Source organism: Etheostoma cragini, chromosome 24, assembly GCF_013103735.1.
Source record: "Etheostoma cragini isolate CJK2018 chromosome 24, CSU_Ecrag_1.0, whole genome shotgun sequence".
Lineage (NCBI taxonomy): Eukaryota > Metazoa > Chordata > Actinopteri > Perciformes > Percidae > Etheostoma > Etheostoma cragini.
Genome location: NC_048430.1, coordinates 5,443,653 through 5,458,598, shown reverse-complemented (window position 1 = coordinate 5,458,598; position 14,946 = coordinate 5,443,653). Strand labels below are relative to the sequence as shown.

Below are 14,946 nucleotides of genomic sequence, written 5' to 3'. Positions count from 1 at the left end.
GAAGTAAACCGCTTCCTAATTAGTGTTTTTGTTTTGTTTTGGGAAATATATAGACACACAAGGACTAGTATCTTGAATCATGGCAGAGTGAACCTGGTAAGACGGTAACTTTTGAGAACACACAAAAGTACCTTACTCCACCTGCACACAAGTCACTTCTAGTAAAAATGAACATTTAACAATATTTAAACAAAACTTCCCGTTTTGACTTTAAATAGCTGCAATCTTTAGATTGATTAGAAGGCTTTCATGCCGGGAGATGATCCACAGAGAACAGACCTCATACATAAACAACACAGCACATGCATGTAGTTATTTTAAGCATTGAATCATTTAAGAGAAGAATCAAGAGGTGAATGGATAATGGAAATGGCCATACAGCTCTGGTTAGATCCCTCTCCGCCCAATTAGTGTGACCTCTTGTGTCTCCATGATTGGCTTGCAGTTCAAGATAGCACTGTTTGGTGCAATCGACCGCAGTCAAATAAAGGCCGTAGATAGGCGATCAATGGCTGCATGGACACGCATGCACTGATGTACTTGCTCTGCAAAAGTAAACCCTTGCGCTGATGTGACAGATGATTTGGTTAACACAGATTATGCAAATACTGTCACTAAGGGTTTCAGGAGAATGTGAAGAGACAGAGGGAGCTCCAATGGGGTAAAGAGAGCCCAATGTGGTGGTGTAATGAGAGTTCAACAGACCACCCTCTTGAGTCACTGAGTTAAGCCTCACATGCTATAGTGACTAATCATGAACAGATTGTAAAACTCTCCACAGAAACAATCACAATGAAGCAATAAATCAATAACAGATCTTCAAGCAGGAGAAATGCCACTGAATTCAAGCATCTACAGTATGCACTTCACACCCATATTTGATTTATTTTGGGGAACACTTCCTCTCACACAACCATAAACCTTGAGGACAAGTTTATTGTCCTGACCTCATATCATGATATCAAGCTGATGCATAGCTACAGTAACAATGAATAGATTGATGGCATTTCAGTGCCAAGATTAAGGCCGATATTCTGTCACGCAGCATATTCTCCACTGTGTGCTTTATGGCAGAGAGAACTCACACGTCACAGTTTCAGCCCTGGGATATATCCCCTTAAAAGCAACGGCCCCAAATTGATCAGTCACATGCTCTGAAGTCAATACAAAATTCTTAAAATAGAAGAAAAGGCGTACTAGACAAGGACGTCATCACCGTAAGACTCCTGTTGATCAATTCCCATATTGTGCTGTTGAGGGGTTGAATACATCAGTCAGTCATGTCACAGCTTGCAGTGTTTGAAAAAGAAAACTGGGCTAAGATGAAAAGTGTTAAACACTATGCGACCCTTTCAGTCATCCTGCTGATCAGTTGTCATGTAGAAGAAAAAAAGCTTACTGAATGATAGATCAGTTGTCTCAAGAAATACACATGTCTTCCTTTCTTCCATTAAAACCAACTGCAAAAAAAAGCAATAGATCCACTTCAACCCTATGGGGCTTTTGAGTTCAACTCATCTCGATTCTGTTGCCATTTCAGTCATCTGAAAGAAAAGCAGATCCACTGCCACTTCAGAAACACAATCAGAGGCTCTTGTGCTCAAAATGTACAGAGGTTGTGGCGGTAACGGCTGTGCAGATCTCCAGTGTGTAGCCAGACATTTATCTGTGTTCGTCATTGTGCTGCTGCTGCTGCTGCTGCTGCTATTGAGAGCGTTTTTGGTCCAAACTGAACTAAACTGCTGTGGCCTCGCCTCCTTTATCCCATAATCCTTCTCATCACAGAGAAAACAAATCCAGCTGTATGTGTGTGTGTGAGAGAGAGTATGAGTATTTGTGTGGATAAGAGAGAGAGAGAGATAAAATGGGAGTGTGTGTGTGTGTGTGTGTGTGTGTGTGTGTGTGTGTGTGTGTGTGTGTGTGTGTATGTGTGTGGAGTAAGAGGCTTTTCGGAGAGCAACAACGTGTATGGAAACATCACTCCATCTGGAGACACACAGGAGGAAGCGTTAAGAGGAAACTGGTTCTTAAAGTTCACCTTGACGGCATTAATATTTTACTCTTCACTTTTGGTCTTCCCCCTGTGAGAAACAAGTGTTTTTTAAGTCAGATTGAGACAGAAAAGGGCAAATTGTTCTGCCAGTTAATATTTGTGTGGTATTTCCACTCCTAGTGGCGGAAAATACACTTTAGGGCCCACTTGTAAATGAAATAAGGCATATGGGATGGACATTTTCGACATTGTCAAGGTCCTTTGCCTCAAACCTGCTCACTATCTGCATCACCTGCCTCACTTGCTGAAAGCAGAAAGTTGGGATTTTGGTGTGCACTCTCAAAGGAAAGGTAATCCTACAAGTAGCATTGAAAACCACATTCTCTATCTTTTAGCTGGGCGTCTTCCTGACTTCTCATTCTTTTTCTCCCTCAATATTTTCTTTTCTAAAAGTTCACAAGGTTAAAGTCTCTCTGTACAGGAACGTACAAACATCAACAGTTCACAACGCAAAATACTGTCACTAGAAACTGGTATTCACATCATGAAAGTTGTCCCCTCGATAAACTATGCAGCAGAGTTTTTTGTCCAACTGATGTAGCACAAACTCGCTGTCTTAACATTAGGCCTTTCCCCTGTTCTGCCCCTATTTGATGCGTTTCCTGTCAACACACCACAAATCCAAATATTCGCCTTCAAAAGAAGCGGCAGGGTGTTGTTGTTAGGGTTGCCTTTGCGGAAAAGGCCACTGTATTGACTCTAAAAAGTACCTTTTTCTTCCCAACTGATCAATTAGCATCCCTCTCTTTATCTCTAGGGCTCAATTTCTCCCTGTCATCCACGCTACTGCTCAAAAGCTAAACTTCATAAAACAAATAAAATCAATTCTCTTTCCTTGACAACAATATCCTGACAAGAACCATTTTTCACTGAAAAGGTGCGGCACAATTTAAGGAAAATTGCTCATTTTTGAATACTTTTTTTTAAAAATATAGTATTACGCGAGACATTATGGCAGCATCGGGGGGACACCTATGGACTTTACATATCAAAGACTCAGTTGAAAACAGAAGCAATTAAAACTGCGGTCTGTAATTTATAGATTTCATAGATTCTAGTTTTAATTGATCACTGGATATATTTTGACAGGCTAGTTTATAGAGAGACTGCCTGTGCCAGTAGTGTCTCTGTTTGTAAGTAATCCATGGAGCAGTATATTTTGTTTTAGTTCAATAGTTTTGACAAAATTAGAATCCTGATGTGTGTTTTAGCCGTAAAACCCCCCGCTGCCTAATTGATTTGTCATGGCTGGTCCCTCATGGACTGCCATTACAGATATTGATCCCTCTCTGTGTATTAGGATTGTTCAAAGCCGTAAGGATAACTATTGTATAATGTGTTGACAGGCCTAACCTCACCAGCCACTGTGTGAGAGCAGTCAGTGGATCATCATTGCAACTTTCCACCCCAATATGCAAATGCACGTCCTTCTTTAGTAGCAAGGATGGTGTTTACTTGAGTTAGTCAGGTTGTTTTTTGCTGCATCATATGTCAGACCTTCCTATCACAAAAAGCAGTGGAGCCAGCTGGTTCAGCCCCCCCCCTGCACAGCCACCACATGCTCCAGTCAGCAAGAAAACAGCTCCAAACACGGAGCTCTGGGTGCATCTCAACAACGGTTTCATTCCTCCTATACTGGAGCTCTGATTCAGATTGCTGCTGTCCAGTGAGCAAATCCATCACAGGGTTCAGCTAAGGCAATAGCTATACTACCACATACACATTAGCAAGATATGTAATAATCCATCAGAGTACATCAAAATCCCCTTTTCCCTGACATTCATTACATTTCATCAGTAAATAGCATTGTTGTGGATTCATAGAGATTAAAAATAGCTCTTCATGTCCAAGGATAACTGTAGTCTTGTGGTCCCAAATCAATCCATGCTCCTGAGTTCTTGTCTGGTTACTGTAATGTGCAGCAACAGATGCTACAGGTTGTTGTTGCAACTTTGGTCCGTTTAGGAGGAGTTTAAGCAGCGGGTTAGAAACTGTGAATTGTGATTCCACATTGTTTCAGCAATCCTAGCCAAATTTGCTACCTGTTACCAAAGACACTCTAACCTAAGTGATCCACTTGGGTTTATTGCAATGTTGTTTTGATTTTAAATGGAGATTCGTGGATGTTGATCTGGGCCATGCCTTAAAGCAAGGCCAAGCAATTGTGGCGAGAACACGTGTGGTTGTGTCATGATCTAACAAATAAAATCCATGAACAACCTAACACACTGTTACTCAGGTGGCTCCCAGCTAGAGCCCTCCTCGTTCTGGTATACAGAAGCTCATGGTGGTTCATGCTATGTAATGTTAGGAAACGTTAAACGCAAAATATTAAATAAGTAAATTAGTACTTTTGTGTTTGACCTGACTTATTGCTAGTTTGGACCCTACTCTGCCACAGAACGCTACGATAGTCAGCCTCTGTCTGACTGTCTCTTTAAACCAAAGTCGGGAGATGAGAGAATCTGAGTCTTTGTTAACAAAAAACATTTTCAATTCAGAGCTTGACTTGTAATCAAGACATTTTAAAGATCCAGGCTCAGGTTATGGGCCATTTAAAGGACTTTTCAGGCCAATGGCCCGACGGCTCATTACTGCTGGGAGTGAAAATAATTTAGCTTGGCCTTTCTTTTTTGAATAGACTCCCCCCCCCCCCCCCCCCCCCCCCCCCCCCACTCATAAGGTCTTGTTAAAAACCCTCAAGACTGACTGACTTTGCACAAAAAGCAAAGAGCTCTCCAAAGATGCTTTAGCCTACATTATGACAATGCTCACTAAAGCCAGTAGCGTAAAACCCGCCTCCCCCACTGCCAATTCTCACCACTTTACACTCTACAGAACAACCAGGGTAATATAAGATAGAACGTCCCCCCGTCTTTTTAAAAGCTCAGCTGCTGAGTGACCTCCATGCTGGTGGAGTTGAGACCCCTCTCAGACACATAGTGGTGGAATGAACAGTGATGTCTACATTCTAAATGTACCTTAGAGTTTGAGTCCCCTCTTTTCTTCCTTTATTTAGCAAGTGTTTGTGCATTCCCAGTCTCTCATTTATACACTGATATAATGGTTTACAAAGTGCTTTAAAAAAATTGTATTGTAAAATTGTATTTTAGGTCGAGGGACTTGACATGAGATGCACAGAGACAACTTTCACTTTGCTGTGATTTCACACTACTGAACACACAAGTCTCAGAAAAACTTTCTATAAAACTTCCCAATTAGCCTAAAGTAACTCTGTGCATATTTAAAGACTGTATCATCTTTAAACATAGCAGGAAGATCAATTTATAACACTGGTTTTGGTTTTGAGGCCCAAAAAGAAAAGAAGAAAAAAGGAGTAAAAATGAATACAGGGTGTTTTTATCTGGTTGTGGTTTAAAGATAGCACAAACCAAACTCATGATGTGCATGGTGTCGTGACTTAAACCCCAGAAGTTAATTGCGTGTTAAACTGTGCAATAACAAAAATGTCAGCTCCAATCTGTGTCAAACAGGCAACGTCCATTGGTGTTGTGTGATTAATATTTGGTGAATCATAGCATTACAATGTTAATAGGTGAAGAAAATCTACAAGCAGAGACACATCAACAACTCACATGGCACCCATACTGTATGGGTGCTTGAAAAGTTGGCGTGTGTATTGTGCCACATTTAATGTTGTTTTCCAATTGGTTGCTTCCAGCTTCTCAAATGTGAGGATTTGCTTCTTTTCTTTGTCACATGGCAATATCTTTGGGTTTCGGAGTCTGGGTCGCACAACAGAAGCAACTCAAAGACTGGGCTTTGAGACATCATAAAGAACACATTTTACTATTTTCTGACAAGCATAAACGATTAATTAATTAAACAAGATTCACAACTAATCATCAGTTGCAGACCTGCAGTATATCACAGTTACATCTGAAGCTAAATTAACTAGATTTGTGCTGTTGTCAGTGGGATTGTCTATTGGCATTACTTTGTCACTAATAATGTCCTAATTTGCTTGCTAATGGAGCCTCTCCCCTCTTAGTCTTCCTCATTATGCTCATTAATAGTTCCAACTTAACACACTCATAGCTCCTGGCAAGACAACTCCAGCCATCGCCTGACCTTCTTCTGGCCCAGTCTTGCTCCCATTCCATTTGTTGTCTTTTTCTCTCTTACTCAGTCTTTCTCCCATGACGCTGTGCCGTTCATAAATGAAACATTGGTGCATGTTGTTAAAAGAGTTGCCCTGTGAGTGCTCTTATTTTATAGCTTTACTATCTGAAAACAACAGGCTCTCTCCATTTCACATAGACACACATAGGCATGCACAAAAAAAACATGCACACACACTTGCACTTTATGCAACCACTTAAACATTAAGCTAAATTCTGCATGCTCTCTGAACCTCTTACAAAGTGCAGATGTTTGCTAAACAAGCATTATGCAATAAAAAAAAACAAAGCGGAAAAAACAAGACTTTCACAAAGTTGTTAATTGGCAGCAGAGGGTTCGGTGAGCACTTTGGAAAACAAATATTATCAAAATCAATCTCCTTCACTGACAAACTGAAAGGTATAATGGATACATCCATTGTGAAACTGAAAAGCTCTCCCATTTACCATTTACAGACTACATTCAGATTTCCTTGAGTAGCACTGGGCCATCAAGACTTTGGACAGGAGCCATCGTTACGAAAGCTAAAGCATTCAAGCTCCTGATCGCAAGCCTGATAATCAGATTGAACTCCCATTTTCCTTCACTTCAGTCTGACTATGTGCTCGTTTTAGCTGAGTTCTGTTTGTGAGAAGGGATTTTTTGTTTATTTAAGGCAAAATCCAGTAATTTCAATTTTGCACCATTGACCAACAGCAAGCCATCTTGACAAGGCTGCAGACCTTTGTGGAAACAGCGAGTTGTCCAAAAATCCAACATAGAGCTGCAAAAACGAATCGATTAGTTGTCAACTATTACATTTACATTAACATTCACAACTATTTTGATAATCGATTAATCGGTTTGAGTTATTTTTATGAAAAAACTGTGAATATGTTCCATTGTTTCACTCCTTTACGACAGTAAACTGAACGTCTTTGAGTTGTGAATTAAACAAGACATTTGAGGACGTCATCTTGGGCTTTGGAAAACAGTGACATGCCATTTTATAGACCAAACAACTAATTGAATAATCAAGAAAATAGTCGACAGACTGATTGACAATGAAAATAATTGTTAGTTTCAGCCATTGTCCAAAATGGAAGAAGCTACCAAAGTGTCTTATCTTGACTGCACCAATCACTTTTACTTGACCTTTTCTGTAAGAGTAAAAATTACTCCACAAAAGAGGCAGTTATGAGTCAATGGCACAAATACATATTTTAATTGAACTATTTGAACTAAACGTCCAATTAAGTTATTGTCCCTTTTGTCACTGGTTAACTGTCGATCAGCTAAGTGTCAATTGGCAAGGTTGTTTAATTAGAGAGCTTTTTATACCTCTACCTTTAACTCTTATTTGAAATAAATGCAACTGTAACCCTTACCCTAACAAAATGCCAGGGGAGTAATCAGCTTGGTACATAGAAGTGTCACTTAAGCTTCTAGCACGCCTATTCGGTACATAGAAATGTCACTTAAGCCTCTAGCACGCCTAATTCCTGAAGTTGTAAAGTTTTTCTGCCACTATTCTTCATAAATGTATTGTCAGGCTCTGCCACAGGAAGTTAATGTCTCCATTCTTAATCCTTTTAAGCTCTGATGGGTCGGTTATTTTTTCACCATTTGAATTGTTGAAAAAAATCTGCAGTGATTCAGAGGCATGGAAACAATCTAGTATACACACTCAGCATCAGTAATCTGAAATGAAAGAATAGCTGATGTTCTCAGCTGATTTCAATAGAAAATTTGATCAAACCATGTTATTCGTTTTAACCCTTTCCTCTCACATCTGGTTTAGGCCACAACACTTGACCATATGCCTTCATTTGTATCTCCCCATCGGCCCCCAGGTTGCAGAATCCATAGTCTACCAGCCCTAACTGCAGAGGCAGTGAGTCACCGATATTCTACTATTTTATGATTGCGGGTGAATGTTGAATTTGTCATGATGATCTGTGCTGCACTATGCACTGAGAAGTCTTTCCCCTACAAATTAACGATCCTCTGAGATCATAAGAAAGACTGAACTGTACTTGAGCTGATTGGTGGGATTTGGATCTTTATATCCCCTAGAGATGAAACTCCACTCCTTACAAACACCGGCTGATGTGGAAACATGCCAACGGCGGGTGATGATGGAATCAATTAAAAGCTTATGTAAAAGCTTTTCTCTGACAAAGGACATACAAATAGGTGAAGGGGGGGGAGCTGCTACATTGAGGCTTTTGTTCAGCTTTCATTTCAGGACCACGGACAGCTCCCCTTCTATCATACAGCACTGTTCAGGAGGGGAAAACAAATTTTCACGTCAACGCAGTGCAAAAAAGACTGCACAATCTTGCTACAATCATCAACCACTTTATTAGGTATACCTTGCTAGTACCGGCTTGGACCTCCTTTTGCTAACCTTGCTGCCTTAATAATTTGTGGCATGGATTGAACAATGTGCTGGGAACATTCCTTAGAGATTTTGGTCCATATTGACATGATACCATCAAGCAGTTGCTACACATTTGTCAGCTGCACAACCATGACGCAAATCTCCCGTTCCACCACTTCTCAAAGGTGCTCTTTTGGTTTGAGATCTGGTAACTGTGGAGATAGATAGATAGATAGATGTTTATTGATCCCAAGGCTATTTGTTCAAGAAACCTGTTTGAGATGCATTGAGCTGCTGCCCCGTGATTGGCTGATTAGATATCTGCGTTAACGTGCAGTCAAAAAGGAGTACTTGATAAAGTGGTTGGCGAGAATCTCCTGACACACACACACACACACACACACACACACACACACACACAAACACACAACGGCAAAATACAAGCACAAATACAACTTTGTACATGTCAGTGTTAGGTAAATGGTAAAATAGTACACAGTCAGATGTATCAATCACAGCTGTCCGGTCTGGTTGAACCTAACCTTCAAACACACATTATCTGAGAGCAAATGTAAACTCTCCATCTGGAAAAGACATTTAAGGGCTTCAGCTCTATTTGTTCACTTATCCATTATCAATTCTCCCTCTTGACTTTTCCTCTCTATGTTGCTCTCACTTTCTCTCTCTTACTCAAGCCGTGCAGGCAGGCAGGCACACACACGCAAACACACAGACACACACACAAAGTGTAACAGACTAGAACTGGGCACGCCCTGTCCTTTCCCTACCGATGATTTGGACTAGACATAGGCTGCTGGCCAGAATCTTCACCGTGGCAGGGCACACACGTACTCAACGACTGTCCTTAACTGCACCGCAAATGGCATTTAACGGCTTGAGCCAAGACCGTGAGTGTTTCGAAACGTCGCATTTCTCTTCAAAATGAACGTTTTCAGCAGTGGGAGAGCAGCATTTGGTTGGAGGACAGCAGGTGCAGCTACAAGTTTGTTCATTAATAAGATAAGCTCATATCAGATGAAACCTCTAGATGCTAGCGGGGAAGGTTATAAATATGGGATCTGGTAGCACACAAAAACAGAATACAAATATGCGAGAAACCACAAAAAATGAAATCAATAAAACAGATGTTTAAAGATGTACCTGTATACATGCTTCCAAATATGTTAACATTGCTGATAGACTACAAGACGGGGCAGAGTATGTAACATGTAACAACTTACTTGCTATTACTTCACTTGATTAGTTAAGAGAAAACAACCATATTTTATGGATACAAGCAGGTGAGCCTAAGTATATGCATTTAACATTTATTCTGACGATTAAGACATGAATGTAAAATGTCTGTGCTGCCCTTTGGGAGAGAGGCATGTGCGTCAAAGCTTTGATTTGCCGGCAGGATTGCTGGTGTGATGAAAATGGTGAAGCGGAAACAAGGATCAATAAGTAGCATGACCATTACAATGCTAATGGAGGTAAGGTTTATTTAGCTAGGATATTGCTTTACATGATATATTCCCATTGGTGTAAAGGATGAACTTATTTTTACACAGCATTAAATCTGAATGAAAGGGCCGGTCACAAAAAGGAAAACTACATGAGGTGTATAACAAGAAAAATGCCTCCAGTTTTATCAGGAAAGGATGAAATTGATTAAATATATTTTTCTAAAGGTATAGGTTATCTTGCTTGTAGATCAGTTATGTCCACAACCTGTCACCATGCCACTGTATTTGTATGAGCAGCAGCCATAAAACACTTTACAGTGTTGCATTTCAGCCTTTGCAGCACAACAGTACATCTCTGTTGGACAACACAGTCCACTGCATAACACCCAATTGATTATTTGTAAATGTCACATAAGGCCCAGTGGAACCAGAGGGCTGCAAACACAAAGGGCACCAGAGCAGAGTTTTAAATGATGTCTTTAAGAGAAATCTGATGATCGTCCTTTTGAATTATGTTGTTTGGATTTGGCCTAAAGCTAGAAAGAAACAGCACTTAGATTCACGGCTGAGTTTCAGGCTGAAAATAAGACACATCATTTTCATTCGCAACCTGCACCTTTGGGCTGCCGATTAATGGATCCAAGAACAAGTTTCTGAGATGCGACGTAAGGACAGGAATCAAACAGATGGATCTCCCAGAGACTACTAAAGGTAATTACTCACCACTCACCTTAATTTCACAGTCTGTCATGAAGAAAAGAATGAAAAAGTCAGGGCTTGGATCTTTTACTTTAACCATACAAACACTGTTTTAAAGTATAAGTGGGGATCCAGAGGTTTCAGAAAAAAGCATAATAATGAAACCAACAGTCAGATGGGGCTTTGGCATTTTTACGTAGGAAATCTTGTTTAAAGAAATGTCTCGATTTTTGTATAAGGAATTTTAAAATCAGTTTTATTTATCATGTAATATTATTATTTCTGTGTCCTTTAAAATTTAATTTAGCTTTCTGTGTCAATGCCCTCTTAATCTTGTTCATCTTTTGGACATGGGAGTAGAACTTTCACTGAGGTCATGCCTACGGGGAGTTTCACTACCAGTTAGTTTCTGGTTGGTTGACTGTACTCGCGTGATGTAATGACAACCAAGCATTGACTATCTCAGACTATTTGGTTCGAGTAACTTTGAAAGGTTAAAGAAAGAGCACAGTGTGTGTGCGTGCATATCTGCTCGCGCTGTGTTAAAGAATCCAGTGTGTGAATACACGCTAAATGCACTCAAGGTCACTTCATTTGTCACTGGGTGCATTCGGGTCCATGTCAAAACACATACAGGCTGAAAATATTACAGACGGCTCGAATATCTGCACCAAACACCGAAGCATGATTCCGCAGGCTAAAAATACCACAGCAGAACAAGTGTCGCTGAACGCTCCATAAATAAGATTACACAGGAGGTTGGTGATCATTGCGATGAATGAAAAACGCTTGTCACTCATGTCTTGTTTCTTGAATCATGTCGGAATGAAAATCCTCCAGTGAGAGAAAACAAAACATTCAGTAGGGCGCTCTGTGGAGTGTTCTGTGAAGCACTTTGAGAAATGATGTACTTCGAATTGTGGGGAAGTAATAGCGATGATCAGTCTGTGCAGGAAAGGGTTTAGGACTTACATATACAGTACAAACAATGCATGCCAAGGTTGAACATGCATCACTAGAGTAAGTGCATGCATGTGTAAGTACGCATAGTATAGGACTATGTGTATGTATGTGTGTTTGTGTGTGTGTGTGTGTGTGTGTGTGTGTGTGTGTGTGTGTGTGTGTGTGTGTGTGTGTGACAGCGTGGCTCTGAATACACAGTGGCACTTACAGTAAGTATTATGTGATAGTATTTGGAGCAGAACTAATCACTCTTCTTGCCTCTTTAGTAAACAGATGTATCAGCAAACAGACAACTGGCTGAAGTCAGTGGGAGCTCAGCCAACATGTGACGTTGTCACATCTTTTTAACTGTATTTAGTTAGATCATACTTACTGAAGACACACTGCTGGGAACTCTCAGAAAGCTGGACAAAAGGAGTTTGGTAAAAGTTGAAAGTCTACTTTATTATAACTGACAATTTACACGACGCTCAGATGTGGGAAATCCCAACTGTTATCGAATCACATTACTTGACACAAATGCAAACGCTAATGCTGATAAAAAATTTCACAATTTACGCTAAATGACAAGGATTAATTAATTCCACAGTTTTTCTGTCATGTTTGATTTATTTGTTCCACAGTGCTGTCTCTCTCCCTGTTACAAATCTCATCCAGCATACCAGCATGTATGTGTGTGTGTGTGTGTACGTGTGTGAGAAAGAGAGTGAGCAAGAATATAAAATGCAAGATTCTGAAAGTTATTTTTAACTTTCCTTCGGTCCTAAAAGGACAGAATTCCTCACTTCATGTGGCAAAACAGAGCTAAAGTAATAAAATATTGAGTACACTCTTAGAGGCATGTACAGTATGACTGCATTTGGGAAACATCCTCATCCACTCATCATGTCATTTTTCATGTGAGTGATCAAATCTGCGGTGACATAAATGTATTTAAACTTACTCATCACTTGAAGAAATTTATAGTTTTTCAAATAACATACTTGTTACATAATGAAACACAGATGCCAAATTCGCCCATGTGTCCTGGGAGTTTTATGGTAACACTTTAGCATTGACGTGAATGCATCACTGAGCATGCATCTGAAATAGCAGCTGTAAGGGTAAATGGTACGGAAAGTGGATACAGTACATTGAGGCATGCATATCACGCTGAATATGTACTGGAAATGTAACATGTACTGTTAAAAGGGGTTTTGTTATTTTGTCTGTGAATGTTGTGCTGGGAATTCGGGGAGCTATGTACTGGATTATGTCTAGGCTCGGCTGGTTGAATTCTCACCTCAAACGAGGGCCAAAACTAAAATATGGCGGCAGCAGAATTCTGCAAGTCCGTTCTCAATCCAAAAGCATGCATGTTAGGTTAGTGCTCCTGTCAGTGCCCCCTAACCAAAAGGCAAGGGCAAAAATTACTGGAGTTGGTCCCTGGGCGCCTGCGGCTGCCCACTACATCTATGTAAAAGATGGGTTAAATGCACTGGACACATTTACTTCTCTATGTGTACTTAGAAATGACAATGAAAGCACCTTTCACCTTTTACCTTCAAACAGTGATGAAATTTATGAGAGGATTAACAGTATGTCATTCAGAGGAGGACAGGTTCAAATAGGGTCAAATAAGTTTTATATGTCCTTGATCATTTTCAACGATAACTCACAGACTGGCTCCCGTGGGCTGAGGGAGAAACAAGGACTGGGAATTTACCTTATCACATGAGCGCTGTCAGACCAGCACTAATCCTGTCGTGTTTGAACAGAGTCAATATGGACATATCCATAATGCAGACCTACAGATGGCCAGTATGTACCCTAAAGTTATTCTAAAAAGGAACCAGAACACATCAGCTCTAGAATATTTTAATAAAAAATGTGTTTTTGTAGCCAGCTGCTTACTCGACATAAAGTACTCTGTAGTGTTAGAAATGGTAAATCTTCAGAAAGAAGATCAGTCACTTGAGTGAGTCATCTTGGGACACATGGGGGGTTTTGACGCCTTTGTTCTCAGGAATTGCTATGGGGTTGAACCTAAGGGCAAAACACCATTACATGCCTTGTTATGGGTGTTAGGGAAAAGAGAAGGTTGTCTAAGCAAAAAGAAAAGATTCCAAATGGAGTCCCAGTTGGGTCACAACAAGGCAGTTCTCCACTTATGAAGCAAAGGTCTGTGCTCCAATGTATCATTAAATAATGCACCAAGCAGGTCCCATGCACAATACATGAGACATAAAAGGGCCGACAGAGAAACATGCTGTACGTCAAATTCTCTTAACGTTTACAGAATATGTGGCAAACTCCTGTGGGCATAACCTCAATAAGAGCGTCCTTTTTTTGCATCACCGATAAGCTTGCACGTTGTGTCTGAATGTCCCCGCTTGCTGTTTGAGATACAAAGCGTTCTTGGGAGATGTTGCTTGTTCTAGGAGTTACTTGTTTTTTGCAAAGCAGAGACAAGGGAAGGAAGTTTTGGATGTGAACGGAGCAAGAAACAAAATGGGTTTTGCTTCATTTGCATAATTGATCAAATTTGTCAGAGGGGGAGCGGAAGCACAACGCGCATCGCTCCAGTCTTTCAGTGTTATCTGGTGTGAGAGACAACTGGAATTATGGGAAGTAAAATGTGGTAATCATAACATAACAGAATATTAGTGTTCACCAGGAAATGAATCCCAGCAGAAGACATGCGTAAGAAGAAAGGACTGATTAAAGCATTCCATTATAGAGCTGGTATCTTTTATCAAATAAGCAACAAATGTGTTATTCGGCTGGGTTTAAAATCAAACTTGCTACTGTGGCTTTACACCTAAAAGAAAAAGAAAAGTGCAAATTTTTCAATCCTAATTTAAATTACATCTGTGAAGCAGACTGTACCTGGTTTAAATTACAGGCAGCGATATAAACACAGGGAAGTAGATGGATGTGCTGCCATATAAAGGAGACAGATAGATAAGGGAGAGATGCCGGATGAGTGATGTAATTTTATATACTGAATGAAACAGCCAACAGTGTGTTCACCCTGACAGCCCCTCCTACAGTGATCACCGACCAAATCCCTTAGGAGGATTATCCAGACTCAAATCAAGAAAATCATGCAACTTTAAGGGTTACGGGCAGAGAGTGAGAAAGGGAGTGGGGGGTGGTTGGGCTGTAGCCTTGTTATTCTTTCTCCTCTGCAGTCTCTGATTTGTGTATTTTGACAAGTGGTCTGCAGCAAAACATCCACCTACATCAAATAACTGGACACCTAAATGTGCTCGTGTGTG

General features: G+C 40.4%; 1 protein-coding gene across 4 annotated transcripts in view; it reads right to left on the bottom strand.

Moving 5' to 3' along the window:
• The window catches only part of LOC117939339 (FERM and PDZ domain-containing protein 4-like), a 57,819-nt gene that overhangs the window by 23,254 nt on the left and 19,619 nt on the right, over positions 1-14,946 (bottom strand). The window contains exon 1 of one of the 4 annotated variants that reach the window (XM_034864571.1): positions 1,198-1,726. The exons of 2 other annotated variants lie outside the window; for them this stretch is intronic. In XM_034864571.1, coding sequence (XP_034720462.1) covers positions 1,198-1,271 — 74 coding nt within the window. In that variant the 5' untranslated portion in view covers positions 1,272-1,726. Of the gene's footprint in view, positions 1-1,197; positions 1,727-14,946 lie in introns of those variants that run through there. One more of the 4 variants, XM_034864574.1, reaches the window with a different exon arrangement.